We start from the raw sequence: 26381 nt of genomic DNA on the forward strand, positions 1-26381 counted from the left end.
GACAAGATGGAATCTGTGGTGTGGACCACAGGCTGGACAAGGAAAATTGAGAGCAGAAGCTGGGAGCCAGAGTAGTCCTCCCAGAACCCTCTCTCGGTGCCTCCTGGCCCTCCTACTCCCTCCGCAACTCTCCAGAGCATTTGCTGAATCCAGGCCTCATGTCCATGCTTCCAACTACAGCTTAAGCTGAGGCCTCGATGCCTCTCATCTGAGCTATGACCAGCCTCCAAACTGAGCTCTGACTCTACTGAATCCTGAAGTCCATTCACCTGCTTGCCACACCGTCACCAAAGAAATGGAAACCTCTGCTTGACACCCCCACTGGCTCCCCATGGGCTGCTGAGTGAGGTGTGAGCTCTGGGACATGGAGCACAAGGCCACCCATGACCTGGGCCCACTGAACCTCTTCAGCTTCATCTGCCGCTGCCCACCTGGAACAACTCACGTGATACTCTACACGCTTCTGTTCCCCTCTTCGCTCACACCATCCCCCCACAACCCCCAGAATGCCCTTGTGACGCTCTGATACCTGGCCAACTCTTATCTGCTGCCCAAGTCTCAAATTAGGTGTTAAGTCTTCTAGAAACCTGCCCTGGGGCACCAGGAGGCTCATTTGGTTGAGCTCTGCTCTATGGGCTCAGGTCATGATCCTGGAGTCCCAGGATCAAGTTCAGCATGGGACTCCCTGCTCAGCGGGGGACTCTGTTTCTTCCTCTGACCCTCCCCTATCTCATGCTCTCTCGCTCGCTCTCTCTCACATAAATACACAAAATCTTAAAAAAAAAAAAAAAAAGAAAGAAAGAAAAAAAAACCTGCCTGAACCCCCAGGTTGGGTCACATGCCCCCTCCTGCACATACTCCTACCTTCTCAATTAACACTGAATTCAGCTATGAGTCTCCCTGATTGCAAGTCTCAAAGGAACCACATCTTACTGGTCTTTCTGCCTCCAGCCCAGCTCCGTGCCTGGCACACAGGAGGCCCTGCTCAAACGGCCACTGACTCAAACTGACAGAGCAGATAAGAGACGATGCAGGTGGGAAGTAACAAGGATCTGAGCCGAGACGGAGGCAAAGAGAAGGAAGATGACAGAGCAGGCGTATTTTTAAATAAATTTTTCCCAAAATTCTCATTATATAATAGGTATTTTTTTTCCTGGCAAGAATATATTCCATATATTATATTCTTGCCAGCCTCCTACCTCTCCACCAAAAGGGCATAGCTACAATCTAGAATAACAAGAAAATAAAAGAATACGTCCTACAGGGGCACCTGGCTAGCTAGTGGGGAGAGCATGTGACTCTTGATCTTGAGGTTATTAGTTTAGGCCCCATAATGGGCACAGAGCTCACTTAATTAAAAAAAAAAAAGCCTACAGAAATATGCAAATAATATCTAATATCTAATACTATGCTACCAAGAACAGTTTTAGAGAAAAACAGAAACTGGGATGAAACTACAATTTCCTCTTTACTTTCTTCTTAAAAAATTTTATGTTTTAAAATTTTTAAAAAGATTTTTACTTATCTGAGAAACAGCACATATGCATGAGTCGGGGGGAGGGGCAGAAGGAGAGGGACAAGCACTCCCTGCTGAGCAGGCAGCGGCATATGAGACTGGATCCCAGGACCCATGGATCATGACCTGAGCTCAAGGCAGACACTTAACCAACTAAGCCACCCCAGCACCCCTCTTTCAATAAATATTTTAGATGATGGAGTTACAGTTGTAAAAAACAAGCAATACAGGGGCACCTGGGTGGCTCAGTTAGTTAAAATTTGACTCCAGAATTCAGTTCAGGTCATGATCTCAAAGGTCGTAAGATCCAGTCATTTACATTGGGCTTCATACTCAGCAGGGAGTCTGCTTGGGATTCTCTCTCCCTCTGCTCCCTCCTCCTGCTTGCAGGCATGCTCACAGTCTCTCTCCAAATAAAATCTTCAGAGGTGCCTGGGTGGCTCAGTCGAATAAGCCTCTGCCTTCAGCTCATGTCATGATCTCAGAGTCCCTGGGATCGAGTCCCACATCAGGCTCCTTGCTCAGCCTGAAGTCTGCTTCTCCCTGCCAATCCCCCTGCTTGTGCTCTCTTTTTGACAAATAAATAAGTAAAATCTTTAAAAATAAATAAATAATATAAATAAATAAACAAGTAAGATCTTCAAAACAAATAAACAATACAAAAATAAAATAAAAAAACCAGAATTCCTTTATACTACTCTCTCAGCCATAGGCTTTTATACCTTTTATACCTTTCTTCACTATGCCCTAAAACTCTATATAGAAATGTATAAATGTCTTCTATAATAATAACATCATAAATTGGTGTAGTTACTTTTATACCTGTTGCCATGTGCAAATATAACTATATACAAACACATAAAATGCATATATCTATTATATATTCTATATACTACATAGAATGACTATGATTTAGAAAATCATAGTGTCTGGGTGGCTCAATTGGTTAAGTGCCTGCCTTCAGCTCAGGTCATGATCCCAGGGTCCTGGGATCGAGCCCCACATTGGGCTCCCTGCTTGGCAGGGAGGTGCTTCTCCCTCTTCCGCTCCCCCTGCTGTGCTCTCTGTCAAATAAATTAAATAAAATCTTTTAAAAAATGACTATCGTTCTATATAACATATAAATACATGACTACATTGTGCATATAAAATTATACACAATTTTATTTTTAAAATAGATTATAAATAGATTATGTTGCAATTTGACTTTTTTCACTCACGTAATTTTTTATGGACATTTCTTAATGCCAGAACCTAGAATATGATGTCATTCTGTTTCTAAACACAAGCCACATAACGTGAATGTACTAAAATTTAATCAATTCCTTCCCAATAAGGACTGAGAACAAAATGTTACAACAAACACCTCTGGACATCTTCTAGCTAATTTTGTACATAAAGCCCTAGAATTGCTTGGTCAGAGGGTAATGCATGTAAAACTCTGATAAGTAAGAAAGCTTTTAAGTAGAATAGGCAGGATGTGGAGTTTCATATGGATGAGGGTTAGAGGGAATAAAGAGGAGCCTGGGTTATCTGGATTCCGTGATTAGGTGAATGATAATATCATTAACCAAAAAAAGAAAAAGTTTATGACCAAGTCCTGAGCTGGACTAATTAAGTCAGGACTGACAAGTGTGTAGTGGAGAAAGAAGCCTGGCCATTGAAGAGAATACCAGAAAGCTTTTGTGCAGTGAGAAAAAATGCAAACAAAGACAGAACTCCAGGAAATACCAGTATAATAAGAAGCCAGAAAGGCAAAGGAGTCGACAGACAGGTAAGATGTTAAACTGGGGGCCAGAGTCACAGAAGCCCAAAGAGGAAAGAGCTTTTAAGGTAAGAAAGATCCACAGGGTCAAAACAGTGGGACCGGGGAGAATGTTTTCAAAATTAGTCATTAGAAGGTCATCACATCACTTTAGTAAGAAAAGTCTCATGACAAGGTAGGAAAAAAAGCCAGCGAGCATGAGGTGGGTTAAAGAAAAAAATGGGAATAAATAACATGAAGTACATGTATCTTTTGAGAAGCTTAACTGTGAGGGAGAGTGGGAAGGGGAGTAGGTAGAGAGGAGCAAAGTCAAGCCAGAGCCATGACCTGTTCCCTTTTGGAAGCAGAGTGGCCTGAGTGCACATGAGGAGTGATTGGGGTAGGGGGGGCTTTGGATAACGAGGTGGTGGATCTAGGGGTGACAGAGAGGAGCAGGAGGGCTAAGGCTCACCCAGGAGAGGTGGACACAGAGGACACAGAGGAGTGGAGGGGGTTCATGCCACACAACACACAATCTCGCACTTCCTCCCATGGTGAAAGCAGTGCCAGCTGAGGAGGACAGGACGGGGAGTACAATATGGCATCTCAGACTTTTGGTTCACAGGTGATCACCTGGAGAGCTTGGTAAAGGCAGGGCAATGCTCTAGACGAACCACAGCGCAGGGTGAGTCGGGAAGCAGTGCCAGCTTGAAAAAGATCACCCTCGCCAAGGAGTAAGCATTGGCAGAGAAAGAAGTAATAGTTTCTGGCTCTTTGCCTCAGCATTTGTTTCTGTCCCAAAATAGCTGGCGGAGCTTCTCGCCAGCTGACAGGTAATCAGAGTGGTTTGAAGCTGTGGCTGCTCCAGAGGACCCACGACATGAGGAGCAGGACCCAAGACCCTGGGATCATGATCTGAGCCAAAGGGAGATGATTAATCGACTAAGCCACCCAGGGTCCCTGCTCTTATGTCTTCTATTGGTGTCTTTGGTAGAAATGCAACGTCCTGCAACGGTTGGCTGTCCCTCTGACTGTTCCTTTAAACACTAGAGCTGCGTGAGGAAAGCCTTCAAGTCCCCTGCAAGGACATTCTGGTTACCACCTGTTAGGCCCAGAAACCTGACAGAATAAATGTGTCTGCCTGTCTTCCTGCGAAGGACAGACTTGATCAGTGTTAGTATCTGGATAGCAGCAAAAAGCCAGGCAGCTGGGACGCCTGGGTAGCTCAATCATTCAAGTGTCTGCCTTCAGCTCAGGTCTTGATCCAGGGGCCCTGGAATGGAGTCCCATATTGCACTCCCTGCTAGACAGGGAGTCTGCTTCTCCCTCTGCCCTTCCCCCTCACTCATGTGCACTATCTTTTTCTCTCTCAACATAAACAAAATCCTAAAAAAAAAAAAAAAGCTAGACAACTTGTGGACTTGATAGAAAAAGTTAACTTGAAATTTCATTCATGCTGACATCAAAACCATTACTACATTTTATTCCTTCAGACTCAGAAGTCTTCAGAGATTTTTCTTAGTCAAATCAACTCAAGCGTTAATGTGTCCCCCAAATTACACTGAGTTTCACTGGAGTAGCTTTAAACAACTGACTCCCTGAATTGGGGGTCTGCAAATTTTCTTAAAGGGGCCAGGAGCTATTTTCAGCTGTGTGGACCACCCTCTGTTGCAGCCTCTGGACTCAAATAAATCTTCTCTGAACTACATATTACATAAAAGGTTTCTCATTTATATAAAATGAAGGAAAAGTAACTACTATGGTACTATTCATTCTCGAAAGCGTAACCCAAACCCCTTAGGATTGTGGCTTACAGCACAGGCTCGGAAGTCAGCCAGATCTAGGCCCAAATTATGGCTCCAGCCTCAGGTTTCCTTGATATTAATAGTACCCACCTAGTCAGTTGCTATGCCAGGCGCGCAGCAAGCTCAGAGGAAGTGCTGGCGATACGGTCAACAAGACTGTCCCCAAGTCTCATTAGTAGCAATTTTTTTGATCAATGGCTAAACATTGTACCTAGTCACTAAAAGAATTTTAGGATTTTTTTTTAATGTGGTCTTCTGTCTTCTTCTTTTTTTTTTTTTTTTTAAAGATTTTATTGATTTATTTGAGAGAGAGATGGTAGAGGGGCAAAGGAAGTGGGAGAAGCAGACTCCCCACTGAGCAGGCAGCCCAACTCAGAGCTCGATCCCAAGACCCTGGGATCATGATCTGAGCCAAAGGGAGATGATTAATCGACTAAGCCACCCAGGGTCCCTGCTCTTATGTCTTCTATTGGTGTCTTTGGTAGAAATGCAGAGGTCCGGGATGCCTGGGTGGCTCAGTTGGTTAAGCAGCTGCCTTCGGCTCAGGTCATGATCCCAGCGTCCTGGGATCGAGTCCCACATCGGGCTCCTTGCTCTGCAGGGAGCCTGCTTCTCCCTCTGACTCTGCCTTCCACTCTGTCTGCCTATGCTCGCTCTCGCTTGTTCTCTCTCTGACAAATATATAAATAAAATCTTAAAAAAAAAAAAAAAAAGAAAAGAAATGCAGAGGTCCAAATCTTGTCAGATAGAAGACAGGAACTCCAAGGAGAATGTGCACTATACAACAGAAATCCAAGGAAATCACTGTTTTTGCAGAATTCTGTTTAGGGGAGACCACTATTACACATCACATCCCTGTAAAGATGTAACCAGAGGACAGGAAGGAGGGAGAAAATTATTGGCAGCAGTAGTTCTCTCTGGGAGAGAGGAAGGAGGAAGGTCTTTCATGTTTCATGTATTTCCATAGTAGTTCGATCTTTAGTAAGAACCCAAGATCTCAGGGCCTCCACTCACCAGAAGCTAGTGGCTACACCCCTCACCAGTGTGACCATCACAAAAAAATGTCTTCAGACATTGCAAAATGTCCCCTGGGGTGGGGGAGGGGGCGGGCACAAAAGCCCTTTCAGTTAAAAACCACTGCTCTAAGGCCTAGTGATTAGTTTTACCCTCTAAGAAAAAGTTTTTAGAACCTAGTCATGTATTATATCCTCCACAGCAGGAGATCTGACTTGAACAAGTGTGTTTTGTCCTATAGGGTGGTTTTGGCATTTGAAATGAGATCCGTATTAAAAAACTGACAAATCACTGCCACTTGATGATTCTCCTTTGCTGCATTTCCCTACTGTGGTTTCTCAGTTGAGGCCTATCACGTAACGGAAAGTACTGGATTGGGTGTCAGGCAACCTGGCCTGGGGCCTGGAGACGCACTTGGTCAGATCCTGCATCAGCATGCACAAGCCTCAGCTTCACTCAGCACACCCATGAAGCCTGGTTCACCTCAAATCTGATCCCCTCCTCAAAAAATCCGATCTTCCATAGGGGCTCCACCCTAAAGCCTTGCTCCATTTATAGCTTCCCAGCAGGGGGCCCTGCAGCTCCAATCAATCAGCAACCTGTGCACACACTTCCTAATAAAGGACACCAACTCCTGTCTCTTTATACCATAACACCGTGAGCTGTTACAATCATCTAGTAGCCAAATATGAACTCTTGAAAGAGTGACAGTATTTAAATCTTAAGAAGAGACACAAATTTTCCAGGTCGTTAAGTAAGAACCCACCTCTTCCATGTACTGGTAGATTATAGCCTTGACCGCTGGCATATTGGTGGCGTCCATCATTAGAGTTACTGCCTGCCCTTTTCGGATCTTCACTACGCCTTTGAACACCTGCTGATTGTTGTAACAGGCAGCCAGAGTGGCAATGGCCATCACCTACAGATATGAGGAGGGAGAGAAAAGAAGAGAAAAAACAAGAAAAAAGATCAAACCAAGTTTCCAAATCAGTTAAATCCCATGAGTTTCATGTATTTGAGTTAAAAACTAAAATAATTGGCAAAGGCATTTAAAAAAGCCTAAGTGGGGCGCCTGGGTGGCTCAGTGGGTTAAAGCCTCTGCCTCAGCTCAGATCATGATCTTGGGGACCTGGGATTGAGCCCCTCATAGGGCTCTCTGCTCAGCAGGGAGCCTGCTTCCCCTCCCTTCTCTGTCTGCCTCTCTGCCTACTTGTGATCTCTGTCTGTCAAATAAATAAATAAAACTCTTTTTAAAAAAATTAAAAAAATAAAAAAGCCTAAGTACCAGAGGACTGAGGGGCTAGGTCCATAGGATCAGGTTCTGTTATCCCATGTCTGGGAAAAGGACAGCAGAAACAAGGCCCTTAAGTAAGACTCTGTAATGATAAACCTTCACCTATATTCTACCCAGCATTCCCCCTAAACCTAAGCCAAAGCCTTAGATTTAATTGTGAGGCTAAGCATCTAAGGAGGCTGACCTGGGTGTGGTGGTTGTGGGGCAGAGGGGAGGTGCCTGCCTTCCCACCCAGCAAAAGAAAACAGACTGGAGTCATCTTTTTAAAAGGAACAATATTCCTGAATACAGCAAACCAAAATAGTAAATGGATTCTGTCCACCCCCATCAGCACCACCATGCCAGTCCTTTTAGCTTCCGCCTCTCATACACAAGAATAGCTCCCTTACCTACCTGTGGAATAGCACAGAAGTTAAACACACTTTGGTTTCTAAGTCTTGAAAGATAAGTGATGACATGTGGGATGTGGTGAAGTGCGTTGGTTATAAGTTCGTTCAGGCACTGCACAGCCGAGTCAATGTTCTGTGGCTTAGCAAAATCGCCCAACTTCTTAACATACTTGCCCCAAACCTTAAAAAGTAAGTTAGCACGGGCATAAGTGAAGAACATACAAGCAACCGGAAAGAATCTTCGTCAATAAGAACTATCTTATTAATAAGAACTATCTTATTAATAAGATCTACAGTGAAGTTTTTCTTAGCTGCATGCTCCTCTTTCACCAAGATCAAGTCCATTTCAAGCTCCACAAAGTGGCTACTTGTGATGACCAGTCAGGGTCTGATCACAACCTAGAAGTCAGTTAAGTATTTGGGAAACTGTCCCTTAGGGACAGTTGGTACATCATGTACTAAGCAATACTTTGATGACTTCAAATAAAGAGGACTCCTGTTGTTCCAGAAGGCATTAGTCTCCTTACAAAATCAGCTACAAGAGTACTGTGCAAGCTAAATGTTAAATATTCTGAAGATGGTCAGGACTCAAAGTAATGAATGATTAACATGACGTTCCCAATTCTGATAAGAATGCTGCCGAACAAGTGTCTTGGGGGAGAATGAGCTGAGTCTACACAATGAGAACATTACCTCCTTGGATCTTAGTAACTCAAAAGTGAAATAACATCTTCAACTCCAACAGTGTGATTGATTTAACAATTTTTAATGATATTTTTAAAGGAGTCTCTGAAGCTAGGAAAAAACTAATTTCATTTTTGATCACTCTTAAGTTTCCCAAAGAATAATGGTTATTGTCACTTTACACTGTCCCCCAATAAATGACTGGCCACCACCACTACCATTTTTACAAAATCCAAAATTCCTGCTAAAAAATACAGAAAGGGTGACAGAATTTAGGACATCACCTTTTGGCATCTCCAGTGATAAGGGATCTAAGCAGTAATCACCAAGGAAAAGAAAAAGAACCCATAAATTACAAGGAAAAGAAAATTAAGTTACCCTTAGAATTTTAACAGTCTGTAAAGCAGAAGAAAATGGGATACTCAAAAATGTGAGCTAAAAATTATTTATCTAGAAAAACTAACTTTCAAATATCAAAGTCACAAATTACCAATATGTATAAACGTGAGAAATTATTATTCTCATGGGCCTTTCCAATCGATAAGTGTGTGAGCTCCAGACAACCAAAATGACTACAGACATCAATAAAAGCTCACCTTAATTTAAGGTGAGCTTAAACTAAGACTAAGGAAGGGGGAAAGGAAGATAGTACAGTATCAGTGGCCATCTAATCTGACAACTCAGAAATAAATACAATCATAAAAAATTGGAAATTAGTATAGCATACGCAAAAATAGTTTTCAATTATTTTCAAGAATCATTTTGGTGGTAGGTGCATTTTTATCTCTACTGAGAGACTGCAGGATCTGTAATGCAGGGGGAGAAAAGCAAATGAGTAATCATGGCATATACTAATTCTAGCATCTCTGATTTCCCTGAGAATTATGAATCTCGATGAGGAAGAAATGAAGTAGAAATGTAATACAGAGGAGGTGGTTATGTAACAATCCCTGAACTGGAAATATTAACATGAACTTAGAAGGTATTTGAGCTTTAAAACTACACACACACACATACAGACTGTCCCAAGAGCAGTGACTGTGCCTAGTGTCCAAGTACAGTGCTGGGTACTATTTCCCATTTAGCCCAGGTGTCTTACCTGGGGTTCCTAAGAGCTGGAGGAGTCCAGTACTCAAGCAAGAAATGTACAAAATGAGCTTAGAACATCTGTACATACCAAACGGCAAGGAAGCTATCAAAGTAATAAGAGTCCCCTCGTGAGGACTCAGGAGCCAACCTGAACCTGTTCCTGACCAAAGGAGGAAAATTTTGAGCTTTAATAGTGAGAATAATTACAACAGATTAAACCTAATCAGTGATTTTTTAAGATTTTATTTACTTACTTACTTGTCAGACAGAAAAGGGAGAAAGCGCACAAGCAGGGGGAGTGGCAGATGAGGGAGAAGCAGCCTCCCTGCAGAGCAAGGAGCCCAATGTGGGACTTGATCCCCAATAAATGAACAGAACTAGACATGAAGCCTAAGGACTGCTAACATCAAAGTGGGCAAAGATCAGCCGTTGTGTGCCTCTCGATAAGAGAGCACCCCATCCTTCAGGAGGCAGATGCTCATTTCTCTTTAGATTTAAACACATTTGCTGTGTTTCAACCCACTGTAGTCTTCATTCTTTTCGATATTCAAATTGTTCCATATGTGGTCAGTAAAGGCACTTTTAAGTTGGACCCTATACCTTTTTACCCTATACTTTGTACTTTGATAGCCGCCTTACTTCCTGGCACGACAGTGTATTCTCAGTTCCTACTCCCCTATTCTGTGTGGTGGAAAACAGTAGTAAAAGACCAAACTGGAACACCAGCGGTACTCATTATTACTGGTTTGTTTCTACACCTCTTTGTAGAGAGAGCGAGACATTTTTTTTTTTTTAATAGAGAATCTGTATCAGGAATTCATGCTGACATTTTCAAGTCAGTTTAGGATTATGGGAATTTTTCTTAACTTTATTAATAAAGTTCTATATTTGTACCTTTTATTTTAGACTGAACATCTTGGTTCCCAGACTGATAAGAACACAACTGCCTATTTGCTATATGTTGCAGTGTTTCTGTAACAGTTTCAGTATTTCAATATTATTCCCAGTATAATTACGTACATATTTGATTACGTTCAGTATGTTTACGGTGCTGTGCACCTTACTTTTTTTCACTTAATAATATAACCTGGAGATTACTCCATAGTAGTATAGTTATTTCTGTGCTCCACCAAGGGAATAGACCATAGTTCGTTCAGTCCGGTATAGACATCTCAGTTGTTTATAAACTTTACCTATTAGAAACAAAGCTGCACGACTAAGCCCCCGTATTATTCACTTGCCAAGCTGCCAGCGCTCAGGGCTGTTTACACCAGGATACACTCTCCCCAGCCACAGAGTGCCTGCGTCCCCAGTTTTTCTTAGTGAATACCAACCTTAACGACTTTTTGCCAGTCCGGCGCTGGATAGTCTCTCAGGGTTCTTCTCTCTTTTTTGGTTAAGCTATTTGGACTGACATTTAGAAGCACCCTGGCCAAGGTTTATCTCACTTTATTCACACCACTACCCTGTGGTCTAGCAGCTATTCAATATTACAGAAGAGGATGTAAACGGTGTGCAGACCTGTAGAGCTAGTGCACATGACCCATCCTGAGGGGACGTGCCTGGGTGACAGGCAGTGTGATGACAAGGGACAAGCCCCGGCTGGGACCCAGAGACTCAAGTGGCCCTTCCAGATGGCCCCTGACTCACTGCGGGTCCTCACACAAACCCCTTCCCTTCGCTGAGCCGTGGCATCCCAGAAGGGTGGTCTAGAGCTCTCTGGCAACCCTGCCCACACAGGAGTCACCTGGGAAACTTGGCAAACTAGGATGTCTCAGTCCAGGGTCGTTTTAACGTGAATTTTTCTTATTAGGTGTGGGACTGATCATCTTTTCAGCTATTTAAGGATCTTTCTTTCAAAAAAAAAAAAAAATTTGTTCTTTCTGTGAATAACCTGTTATCTCTTTGCCCAGTTTTCTATAAAGTAGCTGGTCTTAACTTTTAGCAGTTTTTATATTAGGAATAGCAGTCCCGTATTTGCTATATGAGTTGCAAATATTTTCCCTACTTTGTCACCTGCCTTTTTTTCACTTTAAAATCATTTGGTTGGGGTGCCTGGTGGCTCAGTCAGTTAAGTGACTGACTTCAGCTCAGGCCATGCACGATCTCAGGGTCCTGGGATGGAGGCGCTCCCTGCTCAGTGGGGAGTCTGCTTCTCCCTCTGCCTCTGCCTCTTCCCCTGTTCACGTTCTGTCTCTCAAATAAATAAAATATTTAAATAATAAAAAAATTAATAGCGCTTGCTTTTAGGAAATCATTTTACGGAAAGCAATAGACAAATACTGGAGTAAAATCAGGACATAGTCCTAATACTTTCTAGCTGTCCTTCTGAATAAAGCCAACATCCATGGCTTTCCTTGACTACTTGCTTTTTTAAAATTAAGTCAAAGATCAACTCTTCTCTTATAATGAACATTCAGTAGTTTTTGCCTCTCCCTCTCTATGGTCTTCCTTCTTGCCACAGAATCCTTTTTTGACAGGGGTTAAGGGTGGGGTAGAATCCACTCTGTGTGTTGGGAAGATATAACCCAGGTCTGGCCAGAGTACTCAGCCCTCTGCTTACATGGTAACTGATTATGGGCTGGGCACAGGATCCATGTCTCATCAACTGGGCCTTCCTAAGAACTTATTTATTAAGCTAGTAGATTGTGAGTCACGAGTTGTTATATCCACCACTTGGAGAAAGCCTATTCAAGAGATAGAAAGAACAAGGATAGAGCCTCTGTGTGAGCGTCTGTGTGTGTGTGTGCATTACTATACATAGTCTAAACCCCGGGATTTAGCCAGTCTACTCTGAAGCAAACTAAATCCTAACCTGTTTCATATATTCTCTTACATTGTCTAAGGTAGTTTGTTCACATTTCTGTCATTTACAACTGAAAGATTTGTTTTGTTTTGTTCTCAGAAAGTACTTAAAATTATTTTTCTCAAATTTCCTACATCTGTTACCTCTTGAGGCCAAAACTCTCTTCCTTCTCGATGGTCTTCCAGATAATCACGAATGATGTTTGTTTTCTGCAGAAACAGGCCCATAGAATTGGCACATTCTGTGTCTTCACCAACTAAGGGGTCTTCTAACTCTGAGGCTGAGAACAGACGGGAAAGGCCAATTCCCACCAGCCCGGCAACATAGTGACAGTACTGTAAGAAACAATGAAGTACTTACTATAAAGGAAACATCCGAGATAATTGCCTATAAAAAAGATCTCAAAAGCCAAAAAAAACAAAATCCCAAAACAGGTTCCAAACAGAATGTACAAGATCTGATTTTGATTAAAAAACACAAATATGCACTATGTACATGTGAGGAATAAAAAACACGTGCACAAAAGATTTAACCAAAGTGACCTCTGATCTCTGGCTGGTGTGATGGTTTTATTTTTTCACCTGCTTTTCCGTATTTCTATTGTGGACATGCATTACTCCTAGAATAAAAGGTCACTGAAAAAATAAACTAGTACAGTAAGCTTTTTGGTATCTAAAATTGAGGGTGAAGGCAATGAGGGAATAAGGAATATTCTAATAGAAAGTAGAATAGTAAGTGGAGCTTAGTCTTGAGGACACTTCAAGATCTTGCCGTGTCTCAAAATCTTCATTACATAGAAGGACAAAGTACCACAGCTCTGTTCTTGCCACATTTCAAAGCACTCTGCAGATTCACTCCTCACAAACACCTTTATGAGGCATGTATTATTACTACCACCATTTTACAGATGTGCAAACTGGGGCAGACAGAGTTTGGTCAATTAATTACCCAAGATCACTCATCTGGAAGTTAGAGGCGAGGGACTCAAAGCCAGGTGGTCTGGTTTACAAGGCAGGTTCTAACAACTTTACTGAAACTGCCTTTTCTCCAAAGAAATCTTGGCGTCATTCTTGATTGTCAAAGAAGTTCCTTCCTGTAGAAGTAGTTTGTCAAAGCTCTCCTCTCTTAAAAAGAGTATTCCAAGACAACTTAATGCAATACTCCTATGAAATGAATTTCCATTAAACACTGTAAGAGGTGGAGAGCAGTTAAAGAAGGTACACTCTGGGGTGAACAACAGCAAGGGTAAACATTCAGGAAAGACCCAAGAAGGACCTCTGGATGAAAGAAATGCGCAAAGCCAGACTAATCAAAAGGCACAATGAAATGGCAAAGAGAAAGCACTCAAAATGTGGTCTAAGAATGGAAGACTCTGGAAAGAGTAAAGATAGGCTAAAATAGAGAAATGAGCTGTGGACAGCTAAAAGAAACTTAAAAAGAATTACTAGAAAATTAAAAACATCAGTTTGTCCTTGCACTGCCCTAGGAAAAGAAGATTTTAAGATAACAGTTCTTTGGATAGAAATATTCCTAGACTGGAAGTAGTTTTCTTCCTCCAAAGTTGAAGGCGGGGAGAATCACTCAAAGTACTGAATTTCATCTAATCAGAAATTATACTCAACAAACTACCACTACCTGAATAGGTCTGCAGAGCGGAAAAGGGAGTCACCACGCAGCTAACCAGTGCTGATTCCTGGCCCGGAGGAGTTTCAGCTTTAACTTTAATTTCATAAATGGGTATTCCAGCAGCAGCATCACTCATGCTAACTTGGGAGAGCATAACCCAGCAGATGCAAAGATGTTGCCAGCAAGTTTTGAGGACTGAAGGATTAAGAGGCCAGACTTTGAACCTATATTCAGTATGCATGTAGTCACCTCTCTTCTGAGATCCTAACTTAAACACTATTAAAGATACAAAATACACACATAGTTCAGATGTTTAAAATGTGTTTGCTTCCACTGGGGAGATGAACAAGTCTCACAAACATCATTCCTACGGAAAATGGGCAACATCCTTCCTTCCTATCCAGTATTTTGATGCTTAGTTTAGTCCCCATGGTCAATTAGGTCACTTTGTCTAGACAGGCACTTTCTCCCTGTCCCCTAACTCCTACCCTGGCCATATCCTATGCAGCTGCTGCTCAGGAGTAAACTCAGGCCAAATAAAAGTCATCATAATTTTATCTGCCACATCATCTGCTCTCATTGCCCTTTCCAGCTATCCTGCCTCCCAAGGAAGACCACCTCACCCATGAGGGGTCTCCCATTGCTAATCCCCACACATATTCATTACTAACGGCCATATGAACTGGGGGAGGGAGGCTGAGAAACTTGGAACTTCTCCCATTGTGTTAGTTCTGTAAGGAGATGACGGGAAAGAAGAAGTACGGTATTGGAGAGTTACTCCTCAGCACAACACACCCACGATCCTAAGTCAGTACCTCTGGATGGATATTCAAAAAGTTGGAAAGGAAACACACATATAATTTAACAGTTTAAGTGGTACCTACTTCTCCTCAACAAATGGGGTCAGGCTGGCACAGAGTTTAAAAGTCATCTTGTGCTAAGATGGAATTGGAAACTGATTCAGATGCTAAGGTGTGTCCACATACACACATACTCAGTGATGGAAGAAAGCAAATAACCAAAACCACATTTTTGAAGATTTGAAAACCTCGGCTATCTCTATATTACATTAATTTTAAGAAATCTAAAATTTCACAGCAAGTCAGTTAATGTTTGTATCTCTGGGACAGGTTATATTTACTTCGGCCTAACTTAATGGCAAACTCCCTAGGGCATGGATTATTTCAAGTATTCAACTCTAAGCCCCTTTATTTAAAGTGTTTATGATGAGACATTCAAGCTACACAGGTGGGCTGTAAAACCAGAAAACTTGGAACTGGTATGACAACTTTCTTCCTCACTCTGAACTTCATAGCACATGCTGCCAGCTCTGTTCTATGCTCCACACACCAACACAGCTTGCAAACACTGACCTTGTCCCATTCTTGTTCAGAGGTTACGTGTTTATCCAAAAACTCCGCCATCCCAAATCCCATTTTCTGGCAAATGTCAACAATCACTGTTTGATATTTCTCAGCCAAATTTCTAAACTCGAGGGAGATCTGGAAATGGAAATCACAAAAAAAAAAAAAAAAGAAAATATGAAATATGTATTTACACTGGGAACATGGTACGTACAGATCGTAAGATAAAATAACAGTAGAACTCATTAAGACTCCCAGATGATTCATCTATAAGCCTAACACCTAGGTCATGCTAGTTTTCTACATATTGCATAATAAGCTCAGAAATGTTATAACTGTTAAAATAGAAGAGTCTAAAAACTGCTAAAATTTCTAAAGAAAATCAAAGTCTCACTCTACACTCATCTTTCCATTAGATAATAAATGAGGTGTTTCAACATAAAGTGGACATAAACATAAGAATTTTAGAGAGAATGCCCCATTTTAGACAAACCTCATGATAGGGAAGACTCATTCCTTCAAACATGCACCAAGCACTTCCTATGTAACAAGCTTTGTTCTAGGCACTGGGGATACACAGCCTGGAAAGGAACAGAAACTTGAACTTGGTACAGTTTACATTCTACGGAGGAGATGAGCCACCATTTTTATCATCAATTTCCAAATTTTTATCAGGAAGTTATAGTGTCTCCCCTACTATAAGGCTAAATGTTAAAATTACATTACCATAAAATACAAACTTTGAATGAATATTTCATTAACTAATTCATAGCTCAATAAATATATGTTATTACCACTATTAGCATTTAAAAATAACCCTATGCTATTCTTTAAGTTGTGTTTGGGGTAGGTCTCAAAGACTACTAGTTTCCACTAGTACCAGGCGAAAAAGATAAGCTCTAATCCATAATATACAGCGAAAGTTCTAGAAAGCCTGGCTTCAAATGATACTAATGACCACAAAGCATAAAACACCAGGTTCAATCTTAATGCACACACTGGGAAGAGGCTCACTTGGTGAGAAAACTCTGTCTAGGCTTATGCCTAAAGTCTGTGGGACCTGGGACAAGAGCACAAAAGGAGGCGCACACACCATCCTGGCTCAAAATCTTGAAATTATCAGTCACACTAGTAATCTGTTAAACAGTATGTGTTATTCTCTTGCTTTTACAAAGACCTTCACCACAACCTGAAGGACTCAGGTGTGAGTTTAAATCTCCCTCAGGGCTCTGTTCCAAAAAGCAAGAGCAGAGACTGGCGATCCCCAGCTTCTGGTCTGCAGCCTGGCCCTCCCACTCCCAACTCTGTCTAGCACCCAGAAGACCTAGGGGCAGGGTCACTGGTGCACGGTTCACCCTGGAGAAGACAGGCCTGAGGAAACAGACTGCAAACTCAGAAAGCAGGCTCAGGGAGCTGAGGGCAAGGAATTCCACACACCTGGAATATAATCTAGAAGGCGAGCTGCATAAGATCTGGGTAGGCACACTCCCATGGCACTGGGGAACCCTTACCCCTTTGAGTGGGGCCCTCTAAAAGTGAGGAGCCGGGAAGTGCAGGCCCTTCTTCCCTCGGTCTAAGAGCAGTACTGTGTGAGTGAGGCCAAGTTAACTGTTCTGCCCTAGGACCTTGCCCGAAACTGATGGTGCGCGTAACCCAAAGACACTGCTTTATCCTTCAAATTTTGCATCTTGTCTCAAGGAGATGCTGGGATAGATCAGCAGGTGTGCAAAGCTTTCCCACTGAAAATAAGACACTACGATTTTCCATATATTCCTATCTCAATAGGAATGACAAGCTGAAAGGACCTCTGATTTTGAAGTTCCATCCTCACCAACACATAGCTTCGTATATTTCACATTCTTAAGGATATAAAAGGTCAACACCAGCAAAATGGTGATGCCTGGCCTGTGCACTCTGCTCCCTTCTATTCTGGCAGAGCAAGTTTCCACTCTGCAGGGGAGGCTCTGTTCTCTCACCCTACTACAACATAGGAAATGATCAATTTAATGTTGAAATTTGCTTGAACAAACTGTTGTTTTCTCATTGGAATGCAATATTTATAAAGACCACTTTGGTTTTCTAAGCATATTGAAATATTATCTAAACATTTACTTGCCATATCCCCCCAAATTATTCTGACATTCACACGTTTTCATATTCTTTCATTTTTGCCGAGTAGATAGGGCTGCCTTGGTTTTTCAAATACCTATGACATTTATCCCACAACTAGAAACTATTTGTTATGAATCTACTCAATTCGAAAATAGTGTCAAAGGTTTTTTGTTTTTCTTTCTTTCTTTCTTTCTTTTTTTTTGGAGGCTCTAGCTAGAATATAACTTTTTTAAGTAAGAATACACATCAGGACACCTGGATGGCTCAGTCAGTTATGCATCGGTCTTCAGCTCAGGTCGTGAGAGGTGTTCTAGGAGAGCCAAATCACTGGTACCTTCTCTAGGTGAGTGCTCTCATTCCCCACCTAATTATTCTTCACAGGTTCTTTTTTCCTTTTTCTTGTTTTTTATTGTATTGTAGTGTATCAGCTCCATGTAATTACTTCTCACAGATTTCTTTTCTTTTGGTTTGAACTTTATTGTCTTTTATTTTTGTCTCTGACACCAAAAACATGCTCTCAGTAATCTGAAATAGCCCTTGCTCCAAAGAAGTCTCTCAAACACTCTTTTGTATGGGGTGGATTACAGCCCTCCCCGCTCAAGAATATAGATCTATTTCAGTAGCAACAGCCACATGAGGGCAATTCTTCCTCCCAAATTCTGACAACTGTGTACAAAAGGAAGGGCTTCTTTGGTCTGTTAGAGAACATGAGACTTCACTAAATCAACCTTTTATTTATTTGATATGAAAGAAGCACTTATTCAGGGGCACCTGGGTGGCTCAGTGGATTAAGCCACTGCCTTTGGCTCAGGTCATGATCTCAGGGTCCTGGGATCGAACCTCTTTTCAGGCTCTCTGCTCAGTAGGGAACCTGCTTCCCCCTTTCTCTCTGCCTGCCTCTCTGCTTACTTGTGATCTCTGTCAAATAAATAAATAAAATCTTAAAAGAAAAAAAGAAAAGAAAGAAATGTATCTTTCCAAAAGAAGAAACACTGGACTTCTAGGCAACATACTGGTAACAGTAATAGTAGCTAATACCATTCTAACCTGTCTTGACTCTTTTCAAATCTCACAACAATACTACGAAGTGGGTACTATTATTATCACTATAGATGGAGAACTGAGGTTTACACAGGCCGCATCACTCCAAACCAGTTAATAAGGGGAAGGGGTGGGATTCCAACCCAGGCAGCGTAGCTTCAGATTCTTACCCATCACATTAGATTACACTGCCCTGATTTTACAGTTCTCTATAGGGATGAGGGCTGGCTGACAAATACATCATCAGTTATACACACAACCATAGGCAGAAGAGATATGTAATTCCGCTACCGTTGGGAAGTCCTCTAGCACTTGTCGATCCTTCTCCTTGCTCTCCATATACCGCCAGTCTGGTTCATAAAGGTAAGAGTGAAAATTGTGTAGCAGTGGAACCTTTTTTTCTATACTGATGGTCATGTCATCTTCCAGAGTGTCCAGGGCTCGGAGGACCAGATAAAATATGCATACCGCATGGCTGTGAAAATGGAGAAACTATTAATATAACAGGACAAACATTCCAAGATATTTATTTCAAAATAACGTGTCATTTATGCAAACCCTACTAGGACCCCACCTCTAAAGAACTATGAAAGGATAGCCAAAGCTTTTTGTATACGAGACATCTTAGTTTTCCTTTCTTAAGTGGGAGCAACGGACTTCAGTGGTTTATTTATAAAAAACAAAACAAAAACCCTGCCAGCTGGATGTCACAACTACTCTCAGAATGAGTTACATTTAACAAACGTAGAACAACTGTACAAAGATCAACAGGCCAACTTTTTACATGGAACTAGTATTTTTGAGGATAAAAATAAAGTCAAAAAACACAGTAACTTCTCAGTAATAATTACTATCATACACAAAGGCAACTGGTCCAGGTTCACCAGGCAATCTGCCCAGAAGCAACTTGGGCTGGTTTAGTCATAGGAGTCCTAAATTTGAGTACCAGGTGGGGTATAGAGATTACTTGAATAAAACTTTAAAAAACAAAAAAAGCAACTCTATTAGAATTAGCCCCATATACTAGAATTGCAAAGTAGCATAGTGAAGCCAAGAAAAATCATGACCTACTCAGAGAACTCAGAGTTCAGCTGCCAGGACTAAAAAAGAGTCAATAAACACCACCATCCCCCACCCCCCTTCCCCCCTGCTTCCCTGAAAGAGCTGGGCCCACAGGGACACTATTAGACGGCGAAGTGGCCGGAAGGGCATTCTAGAGTAAATACATGGGTGTTCCGACCACGTTTCCTTCACTCTGGTGGGGCACGCTCTAGATGAGCCACAAGCGGACACTACAACGCTAGGGGCTGTCAGAAAGTAGCCTTGAGTGGCTCAACGTCCGGGACTAGCTCAAGGTCCCCAGGAAAAGCTCTCCTCCCCCACGTGAAAAGGAGCTGTCTGGCCACTCACCGCATTTCCCCATCCAGCGCCTCAATGACAGCTGCAAAACTGCGACTGGTCTGATTGAGATACTTGTAGCAAGTTTTCAAGCTGTTGCTCAGCGAGTCCTGGGGACAGAGAAGACACACTGAAGTGGGAGATGCAGAGGAGCAGGAGTGGGACTGCGGCCGGCGGCAGGCTGCAGGCGGGGTGCGCAGCCAGCCGCAGACGCCCTCCCCCCGCGGCCAGTCCTTGGAGGGCCAGGCGGCGGAAGACAAGGGGCAGCCCCGCGGCGGGGAGCCGGCGCCCGCGCCTGTGCCCCGGGGTGCAGCGGCCGGACTCAGCACAAAGGTCCGCTTGAACAGGCACATGGCCTTGGTGCCGCAGGCTGCCACGGCCATGGGAATCGTGGGGCCCGAGCAGAGTTTTTCCTCCATAGACCCGAGCGGGGCTGGGAGGCGCCCCGTGGGGCGGGGCAGGCTTTTCCTCCACCCCACCAGGCCTGTGGCTGGCTGGCCCCGCCCCCCCGGGGGCCGAGGTCAACCCCGCCCCCCTGCCTCCCTCCTCCCCGCTTGCCATCCCTTCACCACCTGTGCCTTCCTCCAAGTCTTCCCCTTGTCCCCGGACCCCATGGGCAGCTGCCAAAGCCCAGTCGACTCTGATAAGCTGGCTCTTCCTCCTGGTGCCAGAATCTTTCCTTCACCAAACTGGAGTCGGTGAGTCACTCTTGTACTTGTGTCTACCCCTGCATGGCTCAATTTTAGCAAGAATCCTGCTACTGATCACCCCGACCGCCTGGCAGGGTTCCTCAGTCCCCATCATCTCATCACCCTGGTCTGCCTCTGGCAAGAATCCCACTAGGTTAGGTCGTGTGGTGAGAACGTCCCTCACCCAACATGTTCCATCTTCATCTTTTCCATCCACCGACCCCTCCACTCTGCTCCTTGGCTAGAAATTCCCACTTTTCCGTGTTGTATTCAGAATTGAGCCCAGTTCGTTCTTTCTTTCTTTAAGATTTATTTATTTATTTATTTATTTGACGGAGATCACAAGTAGGCAGAGAGAGAGGAGGAAACGGGATCCTGCCGAACAAAGAGCCAGATGCTGGCTCAATCCCAAGACCCCAGGATCATGACCTGAGCGTGGAAGTCAGAGGCTTTAACCCATTGAGCCACCCAGGTGCCCAGAACTGAGCCCAGTTCTATACTGAGGTCTCTTTTCTATACTGAGTCATTGCAATGACTATTCTGAAGAAACTGTTTTTACTGCTTTAACTACAGTCCACCTCTGGCTTCTTTTTTTTTTTTTTCCTCACTTCTTCATGAATAAATGAAAAATATACCTAATGGCATATCCACTGGTGGGAAATACTGGAAAGATATTACTTTTAAGATTTCTGATCCTCTTTCTCTTTCAAATTAGTAAGCTGTAATGAGCTGCTTCCTGAACTTTTACTCTTCCCTAAGGAAAACAAGAATCGTTTTTTGTTTTTTTAAGATTTATTTATTTATTTATTTGACAGATCACAAGTAGGCAGAGAGGCAGGCAGAGATAAAGAAGCAGGCTCCTTGCTGAGCAGAGAGCCCAATGTGGGGCTGGATCCCAGGACCCCGAGACCATGACCTGAGCCAAAGGCAGAGGCTTTAACCCACTGAGCCACCCAGGCATCCCCAACAAGAATCATTTTTTCCAGGAAAAAAAAAAAAGCCATAGCTTCAAAGCAAGCATAGCTGAAAGAACTGCTGTGTATTTTATACAGACTTTAATTTTAGAGCTGTTTTAGGTTCAGAGGAAAACTGAGTGCAAAGTACAGAGTTCTCATGTATCCCACCAACCCCTGGTCCCCCCCCCCCCCTTTTAAGAAAAAGAAAACATTTGAAATACCTAACAGGGGAGTGGTTAAAAATATACCTAATGGCATATCCACTGGTGGGAAATACTGCAGTCACTTTGGAATGTTAACAGTGAATCCTGAACCCTAGTGGGCCCATGTTCTTTTTTATGTGTATTATTTCCTCAATTTCCTATCATGAATGCGTATCATATTAACAAGAATAAAGCTTAAAAAAATTACATAATCATGAGAATTTCATTTTCTTGCCATGTTCAATATAACATGATTAATAAAAATTAGTGTTTACTGGGCACCATACTAATAAAATCATTTCATGCAGTGTCTGGCATACAAATATACTCAGTGAAGGTTTGATGAATAAATGAATATGTTCAGAGTATTTATGTATTTATTTTTAAAAGATTCTCTTTATTTATTTGACAGAGAGAGGGTACACAAGTAGGGGGAATGGCTGAGGGAGAGGGAGAAACAGACTCCCACTGAGCCGGGAGCCTCCGTGTGGGCCTAGGATCATGACGTGAGCCCAAGGCAGGCTTTAACCAACCAACTGACAGGAGCCACCCAGGCGCCCTACCCCCACCCCCATTGAGGGTGTTTAAAAACCATTCACCAACTCCTTCCCTCTCAAGTATAGAGAGGCCAGGCTTCAGGCTTTGCAGTCAAGTCAAAGAAACAGAATTAACAGCTACTACTGAGCTCTATGGCAGCTCTTCACAGAAACTGTTGTTACCAGGCCACAATGATTCCTTTCACTGCACTGCCAAATGTTTTAATCCTCAACTACAACGTACGGTTTAGGAGCTGACATCTAACCATGAGCTCCTATAAAAGCTGGACAGGTTTTTGAGAGCAACAACCTTAAAGAATACTACCCTTCCTTATCAACACACCTCTCCCACTCTTAAAGTGAGCAAGGTCAATAAACCCCTTCCCAGTCTCCTTCCCTCACCATTCTTCTTTCTGTCACCTATTTGCCTCAGTTCCTCACTCCATAACAAGAATTTCCTCAAATTACCAAGAAGATATAGGAAGCTATAACTATTAAGCACTGGAGAACTAGACTCCCTATGAAAATTTCCACTGCTTGATTCCCATGGGCTGGCAGGGAGGCGAGGGTGGAAAAAAGACTAGAGCTAACAGCTGCCTGTCTCTAGAGCCTCCTGATGTTTTCCACTGCTGTCTGACATCAAGTATGCTCCCAAGAACTCTCAAGTGAGAGAAAAACAGGGATGAAAGGCATTTGGAGGAAGAGTGTGCAGTGGCTAGAAGTGTGAGACTGAACTCCCAGGACTGGGACTTCCAGGAAAAGTCCACAGGTGAACAGCTATCGACCATTTCCACAGCTCTCCTTCAGACTTGAATGCAGATTCCTCAGAATGGGGAGAAACCCCACAATTTAACCAAATTTATATAAAATTAATAGCTACCATTTACTGGGCAGCTACCGCATGCCAAGCACAATACAAATATTACTTTTTATCCTTACAAAATCCTTTAAGGAATATATTACAGACCTATATCCACTTTCATTCAAACTTCATGGCCAGATGTACAGCCGAATTCAGAATTTTTAGTGCTTCAGAAAATAGGCAATAAGATGCATATACAGCCCCAATTGCTATAGAGTAATATCCCATAATTAACTGTTAATATTTCTTCAGCAAAACACTCATATTTATACTAAGCCAGATTCACTTCAATTAGGGGCAGTTTTGCCGCCAAATGACTTTGAGCCAGATTTATGAAAACATTTCTCATCTTCAGACCATTTCTGAGTTGGAAAATCGTGGTTCAGGGACTGCGATCAGTATCTCTGTTTTATAGATGAAGAAACTATTACCTGGAGGTTAAGTTACCAAAAATTATTTAGCTAAGAGTCAGGATTTAGACTTAATAGAGGCCAGAAATGCACAATTACAAAACACCTGCTTTTTCCATGAGGTACTGTCTGGGTGATCACACCAGCATGCCCCTATTTATGGATAGGCTCCTAAAAACTCAGTAGAAATCAAGTTTACTGAACCCTGAATTCCTACAGCCAAATCCTTCTGTGAAAGAAATAGCCAGCCATCAATATCTGCTAAGTGCACATTTCCCCCCAGTCTCTTTGTTACAAAAGAGGGAAACTAAGGGGGCACCTGAGTGGCTCAACTGGTTTTAAGTCTCTGCCTTCAGCTCAGGTCATGATCCCAGGGTACTGGGATAGAGCCCTGCATGGAGCCTGGCATCAAGCTCCTTTCTCAAGGGGGAGTCTGCTTCTCCCTGTTTCCCCCCACTACCCTTGCTCACTCTCTCAAGTAAGTAAAATATTGGGAGAGAGAGAAACTAAAATCATGTTAAGCAAAAGAAAATGTGTGAACCTATGTTCCCTCTATTCAACCATTTTCTTTTTTAATGGCTCTTAGGGTTTTTAGACTCAGAAAAACTGCAAGCAACAAAACAAATAATATTGTACTGTACTGTTCATCACATCTCAAAACTAGAAGAGTCTCACTTAAAAAAAAAATCAAGAGATTATAGTGTGCAAAGTCTTCAGTTTCTAGGGGTAACCAATGCTACCCTTTTCTCCAACAGTCTTATTTTATAGAGAGGAGAATGAGTCAGAGAAGTCAAGTCTCTGGACCCAAATCACAACCCTACAAACTGTGTATCCTGACTTTAGACACTCAGATCTTTGCCCTGCTGTTATTTTTCCTTGTAGTATTTACCTCCACCCGAAACACTATATACAGTAAACTCTTGAACAGTGTGGGAATAAGGGACATGGACCCCTACACAGCCAAAAATCTGCATGTAACTTTTGACTCCCCCAAAACTTTACTACTTATAGCCTACTACGACCAAAAGCCTTACGGATAACATAAACAGTTGATTAACACACAGTTTTTTTGTATGTTATATAATGATGTATTCTTACAATAAAGCTTAAGAAAAGAGAAAATACATTTACAGTGCCATACTGTACTTAGTGGGAAAAAATCCATGTATAAGTAAATCCACACAGTTCAAAGTCATGCTGTTCCAGGGTCAACTGTACTTGCCTTTTTTTTTTTTTTTTTGTCTTTCTTTAGAATATAAGAAAGGTTAATAAAAGCAAGGTCTTGCCCATCTTATTAACTCTTTTATCTCCGGCACCTAGGACAGTATCTGCCATGCATTTGCTGGTCATGTATTTGTTCAAGAAAGGAAAGAAGGAAGGAAGCTACCATACACCAGGTTGGGAAGGGAAGAAAGGAACTAGGAATTAAAGGGTATCTGCGATGTGCCAGGAGCACGTGTGATGGTGCTGGGATCTGATCAGTGATCTGGGGCCAGTCAAACCTGAGCTCTTCACTGCAGACAGCCTCCAAACAGGGAGCATGGAGGTTGTCAGACTAGCCTGGGTGGGCATCCTAGAACCACTACCTGAACAAGTTATCTAATTATTTTATGCCACTGTTTGCTAATCTGTAAAAGAAGAGTAATAATAGTGCTTGTCAATTTAGGGTTGTTGTCACGATTGACTAAGTGTGCCACAAAAGTTTGTGGCTCTTCCCATCAAGGGATGGGGTCTCTCTTCTCTCTCTCTCTCTCTGCCTCCCTACGTGTGGGTTCCCTTGTGACTTTTTTTGGCCATTAAGACAGCAGCAAAGGTGACTCATGCAAAGGCTTGAAGACACCAGAGCTTGCCTGTGGATGATGAAACACAGAAACACCGGTCTCTCCTTGCCACTCCAACCTACAGTCTGCCAAATATCCAACTGTCCAGCCACAACCCATCCAGCCTGCTGAGCAAGCCCAGAAGAAATCAACCAAACTGGTCCAGACCATAGAACTCCCCAGCTCTCCCAGAAAACTGTGAACTCAAGTTGTTGGAATTTTAAGTCACTGAATTGTTTTTTTAATTATGGAAAAATATGCAGAACATAAAATTTGCCACCTTAATCACTTTTAAGTGGGCAGTTCAACAGTGTTAAAGACTTTCACAATGTTATAAACCCAATCTCCAGAATTAAGTCACTCAGTTTTGGTATGGTTTGTTATTCAATGAAAGTTAACTGGTAACACTGAAGATAAAAGACTTGAAGACCTTAGCATAGGGCCTGGCAAACATAAAAACTCAATAAATGCTATTATTAGGCGCCTGGGTGGCTCAGTGGGTTAAGCCGCTGCCTTCGGCTCAGGTCATGATCTCAGGGTCCTGGGATCGAGGCCCGCATCGGGCTCTCTGCTCAGCAGGGAGCCTGCTTCCCTCTCTCTCTCTCTGCCTGCCTCTCCATCTACTTGTGATTTCTCTCTGTCAAATAAATAAATAAAATCTTTAAAAAAAAAAAAATAAATGCTATTATTATTAGGAAACTGTTATTATCATTATTAAATTTATTAGTCTCACAATATAATTTCTTCCTAATCCCACTCACTTGTCAAATTTGTGTTCCAAAAATTTTGCTTTCATCAAGTCACTGTTCTGCTCTTAACCCTTACCTGCTTCACTGATTAGACACCTCAGCTCTTGGTCTCCCACATGCCCTCAAAGAACTTCATACTTCTAAGCTTGTATTCTTCAATTTCAGGTTGCTTTTCTCTTCACTTCATATATGCGCAGTCATGCTCAGTCCTCTATGACTTGCTCAGGGCATGCCCAGTCCTCTATAACTTGGCCCACACTAGTTTTTTCAACTG

General features: G+C 42.5%; 1 protein-coding gene across 3 annotated transcripts in view; it reads right to left on the minus strand.

Annotated features, from left to right (window-relative positions):
* Positions 1–26381, minus strand: part of FDFT1 (farnesyl-diphosphate farnesyltransferase 1) — a 35744-nt gene that overhangs the window by 5149 nt on the left and 4214 nt on the right. The window contains exons 2-7 of one of the 3 annotated variants that reach the window (XM_059372134.1): positions 19895–19992; positions 18776–18959; positions 15341–15469; positions 12485–12676; positions 7767–7943; positions 6846–6998 (exon numbers count right to left, since the gene is read on the minus strand). In XM_059372134.1, coding sequence (XP_059228117.1) covers positions 6846–6998; positions 7767–7943; positions 12485–12676; positions 15341–15469; positions 18776–18959; positions 19895–19992 — 933 coding nt within the window. Of the gene's footprint in view, positions 1–6845; positions 6999–7766; positions 7944–12484; positions 12677–15340; positions 15470–18775; positions 18960–19894; positions 20328–26381 lie in introns of those variants that run through there. The other 2 variants (XM_059372133.1, XM_059372138.1) reach the window with 2 other exon arrangements.

The sequence above is a fragment of the Mustela nigripes genome, chromosome 1, assembly GCF_022355385.1.
Source record: "Mustela nigripes isolate SB6536 chromosome 1, MUSNIG.SB6536, whole genome shotgun sequence".
NCBI lineage: Eukaryota > Metazoa > Chordata > Mammalia > Carnivora > Mustelidae > Mustela > Mustela nigripes.